We start from the raw sequence: 19,068 nt of genomic DNA, 5'->3' as shown, positions 1-19,068 counted from the left end.
AGCTGAAGAAAAAGTTAACACAAGCACCATGAAGAAAAAGCCCTGACTTCTGTACTTCTCCAATGCGTTCTCTCCTCTGACAAGTTCTTCTCAAACAAACTTCCCGCGGTACTTAATTCAGCTAGTATAACTGTAAATGATCCCTGTTCATACAAATCACTAAAATCCTTACTAAACTGTTTCCATACTTCACTATAACACTGGAGGTGTTAAGTGGGGTTCAGGTTGATTTTATGCTGCTTTACAAAATATTTCTTTTTAACCCGTTTAAAATTAGCTTCCTTTTAATTTAATCACATGTCCCCCTTTAATTATTCTGGACAGAGATATCCCTGATCATCCATTACATTATATTCCTATTACTCCTCTCCCTTCCACTCTAAATAACTCTGTTTTTTTTATCCTTTAGCCACTTCCAAGCAGCTAGTCTCTCGTGAGCCCCAACACATCAAACCATACCAAAGCATTTGGGGCCTGAACTTTCTTTCATTGCAGCCAATGGCAAAACTCCTACTAATTTCAGTAGGCACAGGATTTGGAGCTTAGACTTTAATGCAGAACTGCAACACATCATTCCACTCTAGTGTTCTGAGGATTTATCAGCATCAAACAACATCGGAGAGCTTACTGATGTGAATAAAAAGTAGATCTGTGCACAGGTTAATGGATGCTCCCATGAAGTATTGCTTTTAAAATCACATTGGCTATGTACATATGTCCAGATTCGAGTTTGATTTGTTTAGTTTGACTCTTTAGGCAACTAAATTTTGTATTTTTTTCTGTTTTTTGTCCTTAATACTCAGTTTTAAAATAAAGCTGCTTTCAGCTATATTTCCCCAGAATTCCTTGCTGCTTTGAAACTGTATGTATGGTCTCTGAAAGAAAAATTCAGGCTTTCACCTTTAAATTGTATTTATCAAATAAGTACCTCAACTGACTGTGTGCCAGGGTTACTATAATACAGGTTTGCAGATATCCAGTCTAAAGCCAGGCCAATAGGAGCACCAATAACAGCTGCTGCAGCAAATACTGTCCTGTTAGTTCCATCTGACTTCACCCTGTGAATTTCACCCTTGGGGAAAAAAGATAAGAAAAGTGAGAACGTGTCGATGGCAATGTCACAAAGAAAATATCATATTTCTTACTCTTCACAAGCACTTCCATTACATGGTATTAGTTTGCTTAAGAAAAAGCAAATCCAACAGAGCTAGCAGAATTTATGTGTATATGCACAGTACAAAAGAGCTGCAAAAATACTATTTTAAATCATAAAAGCTACATTATATAAAGAAACATTACTACTCTCTATCCTGATTGGAGGATATAAAATTGTTAAGCTTAGAATAGAAAGTTGGAGTCTATATCTTTCACAGTTATATATAATCATACTATGGTATGAACACTTTATTAGGGAAAACTCAAGGAAGGTCTGTGATAAACATCTTTGATACAGTTTAAACACAATAAAAGAAAATTATGTGGACTTCTCCCCAGTATAACTTTTTAAGATTTGTACTTTGAAAACAGTTAGAATGTCAGGAAACTTGACTAAGTTTATCCCAGTGATCCTACCCACTCTTGCTCCAGGAGCGGAAACCCTACAGAATCTCCAACACCAGTTGCCATCTTTCTATGGATGACACTCAGGGCAAGTCTATACTATAGCGCTACATTGGCGCAGGTGCACTAATGCAGCTGTGCCACTGTAGCACGTCTGCTGAAGGAGCTCTCTGCCAATGGGAAGCGCTCTCCCATCAGCATAATTACTCCATCTCCATGAGAGGCGGAAGCTATGTCGGCGGGAGACCATCTCCTGCCGTCATAGCGCCAGTGTGAACAGCACTCAAGTCAATGTAACTTACACCACTTGGGGGGCAGGTGCTTTTTCACACTCCTGAGCAACATAAGTTACTTAAGTGGTAAGGTAAGCCGGCCCTTAGGAGTGTCTTCAGAGACACATCCGGAAGTATACTGACCAGACAGGGATCTACAGAGCTGACTACTATAGCTGCTCTTTGGTTGATTTTCTGAGTTTACTTCAACTTTACAGAACTTGTTCAGGGATATTTGATGGCAGAATGTATCTCATCATTAATGCAGGCATTCTGAAAGCAAGTATCTTATCAGCTGCAAAGGCTACAGCTGTGTGGCTACTGGGTCAAATTTACTGTTGTCATAAGCAGGTATAACTTCTCTGCCTTCAACAGAGTGGTACCTGCTTAAGCCAAGTGGCATATCTCCACAGTACTGCCAGACAATTAATCTTCCCTCAAGTCACTCTGTCTATGGCAAAGAGAAAAACAAGAAAGAATATTATTTTTCGTACTGTTTTCCAGTCTCATTTTTCCTACTTTAATATATTTTTCACAGTAAAAACACTAGTCTTCTATGACAAAATGCTGGCTTCCTATAGATTCCCTCATCTGCTTACTTAACGCTCCAGTAAAGGGTCTACATTTTAAACAGAACAATACATTAATTTATTTTTTATTGTTTGCAGCAAGACTTTGTATTGCACATTTTTGTGAAAAAGGGGTCTTCTTGTGTGGAATTGGGATATAGTGAAATATGGACTGTCCTTCAGTGGAGAAGCTTTCACACCAAGTATGTACACAAGAGGAGAGCCAAAAAGAGAACAGATATTTAGAAATTCTATCACCCTTTTTAGCACACTCAGAGAAGGAAGGCTCACAAGTCAGGAAGCCATAATCTTTAGCCAGGTTCTTTGAATATTAACCTGACACTGAGTAAGTAAAAAGTAACGTACAATGTCTTATGTTAAAATTTTATTGTAACTTCACCTTAATAAAAAGTATAAAAAACAAGACACTAGTCTTCAAGAGCCTGGTAGATGCTTCTTATATATTTATTAATTGATCCACCTAAAGTTACCTAGGCACCTCACAGACATATAATAAGACAGGTACCTGTTATGAAGTGTTTGCAGTCTAAGGAACGGAAGGCAAACACATAGGGAATAAGTAGTGTGAATGGGAGTCAAGGGTTATAAGCAGAGGATACTGAGAATGCTGTGATAGTGCAGCACCTACCTTGGTGGTATGTTGAGTGGGTGTGGAGGGGTGTGTTTGTTTTGTTCCTTTTATTTTATTCAAAAATTGTAATTAGTGGGGATGGGCTGTGTGTAGATGAACAAGCAGAAGCTGGGGTACAAAATGAGAACAGGAAGGGTCAGGAAGAAAATGGCAGACTTCAAGCTTTGCCTTCACTAGGAAAATTAGTGCGTGTGTTTTTGCATCATTGCTACCAGCATTTTAAGTACTAGTGTAGATGAGGCTCAAGCATTTTTACCATTGTGTCTTCCAATCCTGAGTAAATTAGGACCCAGGTAGTTCTCCATCCATGTAGGTCCATCAGCAAAGACTGTAGTGAAGACAGGGCTCAGGTATTTTTCCACCATGTCATCTAACCTTTCTACAAGCAGAGTTGGACAATAAAGTGGGAATTACCTAAGCTCTGTCTATACTACAGACTCAACTGTTGCCACCATGGAGGGAGAATTATAGCTACAAAGTATGCTAAGGTAGGCAAAGCCCAAGGGACAGAACCAAAATGGGGTGATAAGAAAGAGTGGCGGTGTAAGCAAGGAACATAAGGGAAGTGTAGGCAATTTGCTGACACACACAGATCCGAGAGAAATGCATATTGTAGAGAAGAGTCCATGATAAAAAGACTCTGTATGTGCACCCTGGGTGCCTCAGTCCTGTCAGGACTGACAATGGCAATAACCCAATGGCAATGGGGACTGCCCAGGAGGCTACTGGAGGTCAGGGATCTGGATTGGGGGCATAGTCCCATAATCACCCTGAGTCTCTTTGCCCAGCTGGAGCTGCAGACTCCAAATGAAATAGAATATTTGCAGAACTTAGCCTGCAGCTGCACCTGGAATTTCAGCTGCCACTTGTGTGAACTGATACATCAGCCTGGAGCCTTCAGGTGAATTGTTAGACTTTTGGTAAATTTCAGCTGTACCTGCCAGCTGAGAGCTGGCAATGATCTTTTTCAAACAGCAGTTAGGATCAAATTAGACTCCTGAACTCAGTACTGTTTCTCTACTGAAAAAATAGTCTAAATAAATACATTTATTTAACAATTCCTGGCAATTAGGAACTATGAGGATGGCAAACACAAATCCATTGTTCAATGACTCTGAGAATGTTTCAAAAGGAATTAGTTTAAGTCTTTTTTTACTTAAAAATGGATAACTAATTTTAAAATTTTCTGACATTTGAAGATGAAACACAATGTTTTTATAGAAGCAATAATACTACTTCCAGAAGTGCAGTGCTGGATACACCCATTTCTCAAATAGTTGTGGATGCATGAGCACTAAGAGGTATCTAACACATACAGGCACCCAGGATAACACCCACACCCACACACCTTGCCATTCATTGCTGCATGTGATCAAATATATATTTTTCCTTTTGACCCAAGCTGCCAAACTTGAGCCCAAATCCAGCAAGAATTTATATACATGTTTAACTATACACAGTGTGAGCCAGATCCTTCACTGGGCCCAGCTCTGATAGCATCATTTACTTCATTTCAGCTACGACAATCTATACAGGTTGTGGATCCGGTTCACAGTGTGTAAAGTTAAGCACATGTGTAAGTCATTGCAGAATGCGGCCCTTAGGTCCCCATGCTCCCAGGCAACTTCCTAGCTTGAAAAATTCTCAGAGGGTCTGGTCATACAGCTCTGTGAAACTATCAACATTATGTTTGAAACCGGAGATCTTTGTGAACAACAGAGAATTTGAAACTTTGATGCATAATGAACTTTTGTAAAAGGAGGGGCGACAAACAACGTTTACTGAAAGTGTGTCAAACAATATTTTGTCAATTCATCAGCAAACCAATTTTTTTTACCATAAAGAATGAAAATATTAGAAAACTGGCTTTGTAGTGATTGAGCTCTTTCAGTCTATTTAGCTTAACAAAGAGAAGGTTAAGAGGTGACTTACTACAGTCTCTAAATGGAGAACAAACATCTAATAATGGGCTCTTCAATCTAGCAGAGAAAAGTATAACACAAGCCCAGGGATGGAAGGGGAAGCTAGACAAATTCAGAGTAGAAATAAGATGCAAATTCATAACGGTGAGAGTAATTAAACATAGAAACAATTTACCAACGGTAATGGTGATTCTCTATCATGGACAATTTTTAAATCAAAACTAGGTGTTTTTCTAAAAGATCTGCTCTAGGAATTATTTAAGGGAAGTTCTATGGCCCGTGTTACACAGGAGCTCAGACTAGATGATCACAATGGTCCCTTCTGGACTTGCAATCTATGGATCTATGAAATAGCTGCTATTTTTTTAGCGCTGAATAAATTATTCAAAATGAATTATTTATTTAACTAAGGTAGCCACTTTTTTCCTCCCAGAATATCTCTGAGGCAATAACTACCTTCTCACATTTATTATGGGCTTGATTCTGCAAGGTGCCGAAGGATTCTGCATATGCATAAATGTAAGCACCTGACTAGTTTCATTAACGTCAAAGAGACTACTCAGATGCTTAAAGTTAAGTACATGCTTAAGGGTTTTGCTGAACTGGAACCAGGGTGTGCAGCACCTTGCAGGATCAAGTCCTACTGGAATTTATTTGATTAAAATCTATTTGATTTTTATTTTATTTAATGCCTTCATTGTGAACATTAGAAATTCCAGCTGTGTTGCTTACGTGTGATTGGGCAGATAAATCACATGGTGTTTTTTCTGTTCGCTGACCGAATTAGAGTATAATCACTTCTGTCACAAAAACATGAGCATGTGAATTTAAAATGAGTTTCTGGTCCTGCAAACACTGATGTATGTGTTTAAATAAGCAAAATAAATTTTGCAGAATCAGGGCTTTGGTTTCCATGAATACTTGCTCACGAAACTTTGAAAATCATCCTTTGCTACTATTTTTTCCAGTAAAACTTGATTGCTTGAAAGTTCATTAAAAAAAAATGGGGTCATAAATATAGCTGAATCAAATTAATTACAAAATTAAATACTTATTTATAGGGAAAACTTGCATTACTAGCCCTATTTTTAGTTTCTTTCTTCCAAAACACCTTTTTTTATTTTTGAAGAAACCTGCAAAAAAAAACAAGGCAAAAAATTTTCACCACTTTCATTTGCGGGGGGAAGTCTAAGCAAATCCCTATATGGATGGAAGGTAAGAAGCTAACATGACTAACTTGCTGTACAGCACAACCCATGAGAAAGCCTTGATTGACATCACACTTCTCCTGGACTTAGCACAGCAAAAAATTAAAAAGGGAGTTTCCATGGCCTAACCTGCTTGTTGCTGAATCAGCAGGCTCCTTGCTAAGTCCATTTCAGTGGCTTCCGCAGACTTTTAAATAAGCTTCCACACTGCAAAAGCTGGGAAATATTTTGTGTTGACCTTAGAGAACAAGTCCTTTTATTAGCTCAGCAGGAGCAGTCATTAAAGGGGCACCATCAAATTCAAATGTAGTCAGTTTTTTAAAATCAGGTAAAACTAGTTTCAGAGCATTATACCTCCACAGAGCCCCCTGGAAATTGTTGTGTTTTTTTAAATCACATTTACACAAACACACACACACACATACACGCTTTTACACACTTTTTTTTTAAACATATTTTTCTGGACTGACAAGCTATGGGCCCAATCCTTAAAACATTCACACACGAATAACTTTACTCTAATAAGTAGTCCCACGGGTAAAGTTAATCCTGCTTTTGCAGGATTGAGCCCTAACTGAATATACAGAAGAAACCATGAAACTGACTAATAAACAAAATCGAAAAACTATAAAGAAATAGTTTCTTTCATTCCTTTGAGTTATTGTAATGTAAGTATTATCTATAATATTAGTATGTTAAAAATTAGACAAAAGTATCATTTTTAAGTGTGTGTTGTCCCTTTAGTGTACATTTCAAACACAAGTATTAACTTACTGGATTTTCAACCCAATAGATCATCTGTTCCGAGTCATCAAAGTCAACATCAACACCATTCTGGACTCCTGCTATTGGAACCATGGCATCATTGCTCTTCTCCGCAGGGTTAAGAGAAATCCCATAAATGATATTATCTCTTACAGCAATAAGGAAGGGATGTTCAACTGCGAAAAAAACAAAATAGAAATCAGAATTATATTCCTATATATTTCAGTCAGTAAAGGAAATGGGATGCTATAGGATGGTGCTTGCTAACTGTGCCAGAATTTGTGAGCACACACAGTAAACTTTTCAAAAATGAGTATTAGTTATAACCTTCAAATGACATTTAAGCCCTGAAATCAGTGACCGGGTTTTCAAAAGGGCTGAGAAACTTAGCAGCTATCACTGAAGTCAGTGAAACTAGTCATATGAGTAACGTTACTCAAGTGTAAGTGTTTGTGGGATCTTATAATATAGGCCTAATTCAGCAAAATACTTATATGGGATTTTCAATCTGCCAAAATGATTTAGGAGCACATGCCCCACTGAAATTCAATAAAACGTGCTCCTAAATCATCTAGGCACTACTGAAAGACCATTAAGCATATGCTTGATTTTAAGCATGTGCTTAAGTTCCACTGAAGTAATTAGATCAGTAGTTTAAAGATAAGTCAAAGTGCTTTGCTGAATTAACATAAGACCATAACAAAGAACACTTGAAAAAATATTGCTCTAATAAATAAAGCCAGTTTTAGTCATTAATAATTCAGTTCTATTAATTGGACTAATAATAAAGGGTAAGACTGTCACTTGCTCTAATGCAGGTGCAGAGAGGAGTAAAAGGGCATGAGCCAATACCTAATCTCTGCCAGGATCAGCCTTTGGGAACATGGGAGAGAGCAGGTTCAGCAGGACTGCAGCTCGAGGCCCTCGCCCATCGCCATGAACAAATGAGCAGGGAATGAGTAGAGAGTGGTGAGGAGTAAGAGCAATGTATCAGCTCAAACAGCTGAGCCAGCAGCAGTGGAACAGTAAACTGCGCCATGTTAAGGGCAGCAATAACTTACATCACCTCCGGGAGCACACTGGAATCAGGGAAGAATTGTGACACTCTAAGGCAGCAGTTCTCAAACTGTGGGTCACTACCCCCAGGTGGGTCGTGTCCCCATTTTAATGGAGTTGCCGGAACTGGCTTAGACTTGTTGCGGCCCAGGCCTGAAGCCCGAGTCCCACTGCCCGAGGCCAGGACCAAAGTCTGAGGGCTTCAGCCCTGGGCAGCGGGGTTCAGGTTACAGGCCCCCTGCCTGGGGCTGAAGCCCTTGGACTTCAGATTTCCCTCGGGGTTGCAGGGCTCGGACAGCCTCAGGCTTCCGTAACCCCTCCTCAGGTTGTGTGGTAGTGTTTGTTGTCAGAAGGAGGTCGCAGTGCAATGAAATTTGAGAACCCCTGATCTAAGGGGTTGTTTACCCTGGGGGAGGGGGGTTGCATTGGTTTAGAGGTGCTGCGCATTTACATCAGGGCTTTGCATCAGTGTGGCTATACTCGTACAAAAATACCCCAGGGCAGATGAGGCCTCAGAGTCACAATTCCCTGCCACGGAAACTCCTCATAAGCACAGCTACATGCTGCCCCTTACACATATGTTAAGTGTCGACCTAGCCTAAAAGGAGGTCACGTGGGAAGTGCCTGAGATGCATGTTAATATTATACTTAATAACCTAGTTATAAGTTCATTACATACCCATGGAATATTAAAAACAAGGAATTTGGTTGGATTGTTTTTTTTTATTTCACAACTATGAATATGTAGAGCCTGATTCTGTGCTCTGAAGTAACTTCACTGAAGCTCATGGAGTTACATGAGTGTAAAATCAGTGAAGCTGAATCAGGTCCATAAAATATATCCTTCATATAGCTATTACTTTTAATATACATTTACATTATTAAGATTTATTTTATATAAAATTAAATGTCTGATTCCATTTCAATTAAATGTTTGAGATACTAAATTTACTTTGTTAGCATAAGATTTTACATTTCAGTGTTACATCTACATTTTTTTTTAGACTCACCAAGCAAAATGGTAACATCTCTAACATTCGTGTCACAAAAAGTTTTAAAAATAGAATTATTACGAAACCTAACCTTGAAATCAAAATTACCAAAGCCATTTTGTAAAGCAAGAAAATTTGCAATCTGGGAATTAACACTTTTCCACCAACATAAGGTTAGATATGCCAATTACCTATGCAGAGTTCCCCAATATCACTCTGCTGAAAAGACCACTATACAGCCAAAATGTGCGTAAGTCAGTTTCATCTTTCTGCTGAAAGTTTGTGCTGGCAGGCTAAACTAAACAATGTCAGCAAGGATTACGATCATAATAAACCTCTGAAGAAGAATGGCAAATGCCTATTCTTTTGTAATCATTAACGATAATTAAAATCTTTCACCATGAAAAGAATCAGCAGTGTTGTATAATACCCTTTGCTGATAAGATCAGACCTATAGTAAATCTAATGCATACATAAAAACTGCTGTTTTCTATATGCTGTTTTTTCAGCGTATAATAGAAGTTTTAACTAAACAGGATAAAGAAGCCTACACAGATTAAAAATCACCTGAAGTTATGTTCAGTTTCTTCATTCAAACAGAAATGTCTACAGATCCCTTTTTCTTGCACAATTCTATGTATTGCACAGCTATGGAATTTAGAAAAAGGTCACAACGGTACATAAATGGATTTAGGAAGTTTCACAGTACGCCCCTGGTTTATGGTCTAGGAAGAAAGGACAAGACTTTCCAAATATTCTGACCCATTGGCTAGTGGCATAAAAGATCCTGCAAACTCTTGCAAACATGCATAACATTTCTCATGTGCATGTTAGCTTGATCACAGGTGTAATCTATTTCTTTCATGGTACTCTCTCTAAGCCTAGCCCTACTCCCTCTTATTCTAGAGTATAGTGCATACTTCCATGAGGAACCCCCTTCTCTCCAGATTGAAAAACAAATGTGTGGTGCATATACACTTAAAACACTTTATTTAGTTTGTCGTTCTTATAAGGGAAATCGATATGGCTCTTTGAAGAATACAGTGCTTAAGAATTTATTCAGCAAAAAAAAAACACCGCTGATTTTTCCTTGAAAACTCAGAGAGTTAGAAGGTGCCGCGGAATTAGTGAGAGAACCCCACTCTTTACTAGCCCAGAAGCATTTCTACCCTAAATTTCATGTGCTCTGAAGCTTACCCTTGAGAAACCCACCAAAGCACTTTGCACATCACCCAGGGCCGGCTCCAGGTACCAGCTTATCAAGCAGGTGCTTGGGGCGGCCACTCGGGAGAGGGGCGGCATGTCCAGGTATTCGGTGGCAATTCGGTGGAGGGTCTGTCACTCCTGGTTGGAGCAAAGGACCTCCCGCTGAATTGCCGCAGATCACGATTGCAGCTTTTTTCTTTTTTTTGCGCGCGCTGCTTGGGGCAGCAAAACCCCTGGAGCCGGCCCTGACATCACCAGAGCTAAGCGAACAATTCACAGCAAATGCGTTTGCTTTTTTGACTAATTTAGTCTCTTTTTTTGGTCATGAACTCCCTCCAAACAATTTATGATTTTCTTGAATTTTTAGAAAATTAACTTGCTGAATGACTTCTGCAAACAACCCTTGGTCTGCAGATTGGTCAAGGGCAAATCAATGTAATTATCTGATATTTGAAATTCGAGTTGGGTAGGTTAGTTTTGATTAGTCCCAAGTCATGTGTATTTGTAATACTAGTTTGTGCCTCTAGAGGTCCTGAACTTCGTACTCGGAATTTTTACCCAAGGAACAGTAGAGTGCATGTTGCAACAGTTCCTGTTGTTCTCCATAATTCATCTCTTTGCCAGCCTTGGCAATTAGGCATTATTAGTTACATACACTGCAATATGATGCTCCTTTGGTTCTCTGATTGGATTACTACAAGTCTTAGAATGAGGTGTCTAGTCTGAATAGTTAAAAAAAAAGTTCAACGTTCTGCTAATATTCTCTAATATTTACTAAAAATTAACTCTTTTCACTAGTATTTCTGTCAGAAACACCCAATGTGCTGAATGCTTTTAAAAAATCTAGCTCCTTTATAGGTGCCTAAATGGGAGCTAAGTCCTTTCAAAAATCTGCCCCCAGAGACTGTGAGCGCTGAGCATTTGAAAAATCTGGCCCAGAGCTCTTGCAAAAATTTGGCCCCAAATCTTCAAGAAAAAGTACATTCCATGCGAACTGCCTAAAACGATGTAGGATATATTTTCCATAAATAGCAGTCCACCATTCTGTGTGGTACATCCTGCCCTAGCAGAGGAATGGACAATGATCCAACGGGTTTTTTTTCTTTGCTAGTTTTATTTTTTTGCATCTCTATTATGGTCTTACCTCTCATGCAGTTCACATTATCAGGAGAAAGTGTCCATCCTGAAGGGCAGGCACAGGAATAAAACCGAGGCCCTGATGAAGAAAGCAAGCACAGGTGGCTACAGGAAGATGATGCACAAGAATTGATACCTAGGATTAAAAAGAAAGCACTGGTTAATCTAAGATGTAACAGTACAATAGGTCATGAAGTTCTGTATGCATACACTCCGAGTCAATAACTATTTAGGTCCTAATCCTATAAAAAACTTAAAACTGTTGAACTGAGTCCACTACAGTACTTTATCTGTATTTCTTTAAATGCAGGAACAATGTTTTCTAGAAGCAGGAACGCACTAACACTGTAACACTGAATAACCTTCCCATGTTGATTGTCAAAACAACAGTGCTGTTGACATACCAGCCATTTCATTTCATTTGTATAATGCAGAACATCGGAATCCAGATGCAATGCCTGATGCCACTGCATGGCGAGGGGTGCAGGATTCCTAGTCCATGATCATATTAACCTTATCCATAATGCCAAATTTAGAGGATTTAAATTAATTCTCAAGGCTGAGGTTTTCAAAGCAGAACAAGAGAGCTAGTTAAGTGCTCAAATCCCATTCAATTTTAGTGGTAGTTGATTGCCTAACTCCATGGATCTCTTTGAAAATCCCAGACTAAATTTGTAAAATGAAAATTACAGAGGGAACATGGTCTCTCTGATCACCACTGATCTACTTATTGCATTTCCAAGTTAGATTGCTTCGTTTAATCCCACAAGCTTGCCACTAAAGAGTTCTCATGAAGAGTGATCTTCACGTAGTGAAATCATGTTTTGAGGCTACCCCTAACAATTAGCAGAAGGCTAATCTAGCTAATCTGAGAGGCCTACAAACTCAAGGATAAAATGTCATCATTTCTAATTTAAAACCTACCAAAAATTAAAAAGAGATTAACAAAACAGTAGTAAGGCAGCAGCATAAAACCAGAACTCAAGATAGAGAAGAATAATACAGTAGATTAATATAAGAACATAAGAACAATCATACTGGGTCAGACCAATGGTCCATCTAGCTCAGTATACTGTCTTCCAACAGTGGCCAGTGCCAGATGCTTCCAGGGAATCAACAAAATAGGGCAATTATCAAGTGGTCCATACTCTATCACCCAGTCCCAGCTTCTGGCAGTCAGAGACTTAAGGACACCCAGAGCATGGAATTGCATCCCTGACCATCTTGACACATAGCCATTGAAGGACATAATCTCCACAAACTTACTTAATTATTTTTTGAACACAGTTATACTTTTGGCCTTCATAACATCCCTCCAGCAATGAGTTCCACAGGTTGACTGTGCATTATGTGAAGAAGTACTTCCTTATGTTTGTTCTAAACCTGCTGCTTATTCAGTTCATTTGGTGACCCCTGCTTCTTGTGTTACATGAAGGGATAAATAACACTTCCCTATTCACTTTCTCTATACCAGTCTTGATTTTATTGACATCTACCATATCGTCCCTTAGTCATCTCTTTTCTAAGATGAACAGTCTCAGTCTTTTTACTCTCTCCTTGTATGGAAACTGTTCCATATCTCCAATAGTTTCTGCTTCCCTTCTCTGTACTTTTTCCAATTTTAATATATCTTTTTTTGAGATGGGATGACCAGAACTGCACATAGTATTAAAGGCGTGGCCACACCATGGAATAGCACCATCCTTTTCCCTTTCCTTTTCACTATGAATCAAAGCAAAAATGTTTAAGAAGCAAGCCAGCAAGATATCTTATCTAAAAATGTGACAAAATTGTGTGCAAGCAATTCACCCATCTATTCCAGCCAGAGATGTTTTACAATGTAAAATGCATTCTAAGGTGCCAGTTATCTTAAACTAAGTAACTAACTAACTGAATAAATAAGATAAAAATAAATAACAGAGGAACTCCAGATACCAGTTCCTTACTATACATTTTGCCAGTTTTGAGTTTGTATTGCCAAGATTACTTTTGTTTGATTTACCAGCAGGATGGATGGACTGGATCAACCCCAACAGCCAGGGAATACCGTTAACAATGTAATCTTATTTTAAGCCATGCCTTTTGTTGCATGAATGATTCCAATAGTGTTTATGTACATGCATATTGCAGATTTTGCTTTTGCGGTGTCAAAGTTGCTTTGTTTGACTTACCACCAGGTTGTTTAACAGGATGGACTGCAACAATCCCCAAAGGCTGGTGAATGTTATAAATCATAATTGTTTGGTTTCCTCCATGCCACTTGTTGGCCCGAATGACTCGATTAGTGTATCGATCACTCCAGTACACAAAATCTTCAAAGAGAGTCAGAGCATGTGGATGCTGTAATACCTAAAGGAAAGAATATTTACCAATTTAATTCCATTGGTATTATTAACCAGCACTTGCACTGAAATAACAGCAGAGCTAAGAACAATGGAAAACATAACAGCTGTCACCCCACACACATCCTTCAGTAGGAATACAAATGATTTACCCTCTCCTCTGTCACCTGCGGATAGGTGCTAATTGCTTTTCTGGAAAAAAAGAAGTTTTTAAATGAAAAAGCACTTGATAAATAAACATTAGTCTGTCATTGTCAAATACAAGATGCCTAGCCTGGAAGATTAATAGAACTGTCAGATGTTGTAAGAGTAGAACAGAAGGGCCTACTAAATAAAGGGGTGGGTGTAGATTTTCAAAGGCATGAGTAGAAAAGTCAATGGGAGTTGGGTGCCCTTTGTACCTTTGAAATTCCCTGTTGCTTACTGGCCTGTTGTAGAGGGTTGCTTATCCAAATCTGGGGAAAATTAGGTTTGGGTTAAAGAAGAGGGCTGAGGATTATAGTGGTCCAATTTAACAAGAACTGGTTTGTCCTGCCATAGAAATGGAGCTAGAGCCTCAATTGTTGCAAATCTAAGTAGCTGAGGATTTAACACATCCTTAATATTGCAGTTCAGAGAACTCATGTTTACGCAATCCACAATTATGGCAACCGTTACTAAGATTGTAACTAAAAAAAAAACATGGACCAGTTTGTTCCCCTACATACACACACTCACTCTGACACACACACCTTTCATCCACTTAATAAATTAAACACCACGAAACGGACAGTTAACTTCAGTTATGGCCACTCCAAATAAATCTTATATTATGTATTACATATGCATATTATATAGTAAAGATTTAGTTCATATTTTCTATTCCATATAAAGAGATAGATTCCTGTTTTAATATGGAAAGATTTGTGAATGTAATTCTTATTAGCATTAAGTGGAATTCCATACATTAATCCTCACATACTTCTATGTTTCTAATAGCATTAGCTGATAAACCTGTTCAGCACTATATAAAGTACTGAATCCTGCTTGTGACTAAATAGGTGGTATAACATGTGGATAGGCAGTACCGTGGGCAAAGTTGTGCTGCAAGCAACAATGTGTACCATGAGGAGATGGAGATGAGAGGTACTAATGATGACCTGAAGTATAGTAGCAGATATTAGCTGCCACCACACTGGAACTCACGCCATGACGATAGGTGGGAGCATGGTTTCCTCATTTGCTTCTCTCAATAGTGAGTGCTAGCAACAAAGAGCAGCAGCACAAGGCATATTATGGCAGTCTCATTGTTAGTCAGAATGTCCCTTATGTTGTTCCAACCTTTATATAACATATTCAGCTACATCCAGTGTGCTGGGCTTAGTAGCAAAGGAGGATAGGGCCCTTAGAATTCATGTTATTAAACAGCCAGATGAGAGGAAGGATAGCTCAGTGTTTAGGTCACTAGCCTGGACTCAGGACCCCAATTTCAATTTCCTGCTCTGCTATATGACCTTTGGCAACTCACTTAATCTCTTAGTCTCCTCTGTAATGGGAACCATAAAAGAACCTTAGAACCATGGGAAACAGTTTTTTTCATTACTATTTTCTTACCAAGTCACTTGCTACCACCTGTCGCCTGTGGTTTCCATTGTAATCACAAAAATCAATATAATCAAGATAGGCATCAGCAAAGTACAGCAGTTTATTTGGGTAATCAATGGAAAGTCCATTGGGCCAGTAGATTTTATCACTAACAATAACTGTTCGCATTGTGCCATCCATGCTAGCTTTTTCAATTCGAGGATTTTGGCCCCAGTCTGTCCAGAACATCACATGAGCACTGTAAAAAGTAATGTGTGGTTACTGATTGAGAAAAATTATTTGCATATAGAGAAATCTCAGAGAAAGTCTTGTTAGACAAAAATAAAATGAAACTTATGAAATATACTATGCAATAAACACTATTGGAATCAATGTCGGATTAGTGGATGAGGATTCTTTTTCAAAATAAGTGTAACCATCACTTTTTTATAATAAAACATTTTTAAACATGTTTTCTGCTATAGCTTTGATACACAGTTGGTACTTCTAACAAAGTTATTTTATAATCATGTGATTATTTTTCAACTCTTAGATAAAATGCTTTACATTCCATCTCCGGAACTGCTTAATGCCAACTTAATAAAATAGACATTTTGTCTTTCACGGTGTGTCCCCTATACAACTACCATATTATTGTAACTGAGCAGCTCAGCATGACTGACAGCATAGTTCAGACTCAAGCTGTTAGAGAGCACGGTAGGCTGCCAACTTTCTGCTAATAAAACAGTATATGGATGCAGGGGTTTGTCGATTTACCTTCCACTCTTCAGTACAGTCAGCAGCAGTACATAAATAGTGAAGGGGGGATTCATCTGCCATTAATATTCAGCGCTGACTGTTTTGTCACATCTTCAGATGGGAAAGCACTTAATGAGTTACTGGCAGCTCTCTCAATTTAACATAGTGTAAATGTTTTCAGTGTGCAACAGAACCAGCTCTGTGCTATACAGACATGACACATTAGACTGTATGTAGTTATGTGATGCAACACTAAATAACCACAACATATTAACATTATAAAGCATAAGCTCTTATCTAAGAAATAAGTGTTACTGGAGAGACAAGGTGGATGAGGCAATATCTTTTATTGGACCGACTTCTGTTGGTGAGAGAAACCACAGAAGTTGATCCAATAAAAGGTATTATCTCACCCATCTTGTCTCTCCAATATCCTGGGACCAACACAGCTATAACAGGACTTCATACAAGTAAGTGTTACAATATCTGTTTCATGTTAACAAAGAGTAATTAAAGTGAAAGACAGTTAACAAATGGATGTATTATACTATGGCTTGAACAAGGTTAAGTGTTTCCTGTAACTGAGACTTGTGAACAAACTTAGTTTAGTAAACTTGAAATTTCCTATAATCCAAACGCTAATTGTTACTTACAATTATGATAAATTTGGTTACATCTTAAATATTGCACTTTGGTTAAAAATTAAAATTATTTTACCATTGTAATCATTATAAAATACTATTTTTTAAAAACAATAACAAAAAAAAATTCTTACTTAATTCTGGGATCTAACACTAGTCCCCTTGGGTTTGTTATATTTTCACTAATCAGCACAGTCCTGTGGCTCCCATCCATTCTAGAGACTTCAATTGTTTCCAGAACAAAGTCTGTCCAGTAAAGATTGCGACCTACCCAGTCTACTGCTATACTTTCAGTCACGGTGACACCACTGTCAAACACCTGTTAAAAACATTGAAGAGTTAGTTGGCACTAAATAATTTACAATTCACTATTGGTAACAATTGTTTGAAAGCTATGGAAGAGAGGAAACAAGTAACCTTTACCCTTTAGATTTCTTATACAAAATAAGGGCCAGTCTATGAACCCCATGCTCCCATTGATGAGCAATTACCTGAGTACTCCTATTGACATCTATGGGACTACTTGGGTGAGTAATGGCCCACGAGTAGTAAGGAGTTTACATTCTGGCACCAAGAAAGGAGTTAGAATAATGTGCGTAGCATTAATACATCAAGGCCACATGCAAGACTATCGAGGGAGAGAGAGAGAGAGAGAGAGTGTGTGTATGTGTGTATGTGTGTGTTTGTGTGTGATCCATCAAATTTTAAACTTACTTCCTGCAAATTGTGAGCTGCTTCACTTTACGTTACCTTCCTTTTCATTATAATACATGGAGAGCTGCCTCTTCCTTCTTTAGAGAGACAAGGCGGGTGAAGTAATATATTTTATTGGACCAACTTCTGTTGGTGAGAGAGACAAGCTTGTCAAGTTACACAGAGCTTTTCTTTAGGTCTAGGAAAGGTAGTCAGAGTGTCTAAATAGAAGATTGAACAGACAGTTTAGCAAAAGAAATTAGCACATATTCTAAGGGACTACTTCCCCTTGAATGATCCCTTATAACATGTGCTAACTACTTATGCTAAACTATCTGTTCAAGTCACTCCATGCATCTTAAGAAGTGGGTTTTCTACCCAGGAAAGCTTATGCCCAAATAAATCTGTTAGTCTTTAAGGTGCCATCGGACTCCTCGTTGTTTTTGTGGATACAGACTAACACAGCTACCCCTTGATACTTTGCGTTCAAGCTTGTATTTATCTGTGACACTCTAAGGCCATGTCTACACTGCAGACCTATACTGGTATAACTTGTCACTCAGGGGTGTGAAAAATCCACTCCCCAAGCAATGCAGTTATACCAGCCTAATTCCCTGTGTAGACAGCGCTATGTCGACAGGAAAAGCTCTCCTGTGGACGTAGGAGTGTCTTCACTTAGGGCACATCTTCTCTTGCAACATTAAAGCGCTGCCGGGGCAACGCTTTAACGTGGCTTGTGTAGTCGTGGCATAGCTTTAGGAAAACCATCTCCATGAGGAGAACAGAATATACGGCAACATGCCTATCTCATAGAACTGGAAGGGACTCTGAAAGGTCCTTGAGTCCAGCCCGCTGCCTTCACTAGTAGGACCAAGTACTGATTTTGCCCCAGATCCCTAAGTGGCCCCCTCAAGGACTGAGCTCACAACCCTGGGTTTAGCAGGCCAATGCTCAAACCCCTGAGCTATCCCTCCATGGCATAGCTATAAAAAGAAACCCTCCATGAGAGGAATAGCTACCAGCGCTGGAAGTGTGGCTCCCAGCACTGGTACACTGTCTACACTGGCACTTTACAGCGCTGAAACTTGCTGTGCTCAGGGGGGTGTTTTTTCACACCCCTGGGCGATAAAGTTGTAGCACTGTAAAGTGCCAGTGTAGACAAGCCCTTAAGCACTGAAGCTGTGCCAAAGCAGAGTTTTAAGTGTAGACATGTATCATAACTCTAGTCCCAGATTTGGACCTTAGTGTCCAAAATATGGGGGTTAGCATGAAAACCTCCAAGCTTAGTTACCAGCTTGGACCTGGTACTTGCTGCCACCACCCAAAAAATTAGAGTGTTTTGGGGCACTCTGGTCCCCCCAAAACCCTTCCCTGGGGACCCCAAGACCCAAACCCTTGAGTCTCACAACAAAGGGAAATAAATCTTTTCCCTTCCCCCCTCCAGGTGCTCCTGGAGAGATACACAGACACAAGCTCTGTGAATCTAAACAGAGGGAGTCCACCCTCTGTAATTCCAATCCTGGAAACAAAAGCACTTTCCTCTTTACCCAGAGGGAATGCAAAATCAGACTAGTAAATCTAACACACACAGATCTCCCTCTGACTTCTTCCTCCCACCAATTCCCTGGTGAGTACAGACTCAATTTCCCTGAAGTTTCCCAGAAAAGAAAAACTCCAACAGGTCTCAAAAAGAAAGCTTTATATAAAAAAGAAAGAAAAATACATACAAAT

General features: G+C 39.0%; 1 protein-coding gene across 2 annotated transcripts in view; it reads right to left on the bottom strand.

The window, feature by feature from the left end:
• LRP2 (LDL receptor related protein 2) overlaps nucleotides 1–19,068 on the bottom strand; it is a 186,145-nt gene that overhangs the window by 87,758 nt on the left and 79,319 nt on the right. For both annotated transcript variants that reach the window (XM_030580404.1, XM_030580405.1), the window contains exons 29-34: nucleotides 16,779–16,963; nucleotides 15,275–15,503; nucleotides 13,511–13,688; nucleotides 11,347–11,475; nucleotides 6,958–7,124; nucleotides 929–1,072 (exon numbers count right to left, since the gene is read on the bottom strand). In XM_030580404.1, the coding sequence (XP_030436264.1) occupies nucleotides 929–1,072; nucleotides 6,958–7,124; nucleotides 11,347–11,475; nucleotides 13,511–13,688; nucleotides 15,275–15,503; nucleotides 16,779–16,963 (1,032 nt within the window). The remainder of the gene's footprint in view (nucleotides 1–928; nucleotides 1,073–6,957; nucleotides 7,125–11,346; nucleotides 11,476–13,510; nucleotides 13,689–15,274; nucleotides 15,504–16,778; nucleotides 16,964–19,068) is intronic.

This window comes from Gopherus evgoodei, chromosome 11 (genome assembly GCF_007399415.2).
Source record: "Gopherus evgoodei ecotype Sinaloan lineage chromosome 11, rGopEvg1_v1.p, whole genome shotgun sequence".
Classification (NCBI taxonomy): domain Eukaryota; kingdom Metazoa; phylum Chordata; order Testudines; family Testudinidae; genus Gopherus; species Gopherus evgoodei.
The sequence above is the reverse complement of the archived record's forward strand: the minus strand, read 5'-3'. Positions and strand labels throughout refer to the sequence as shown.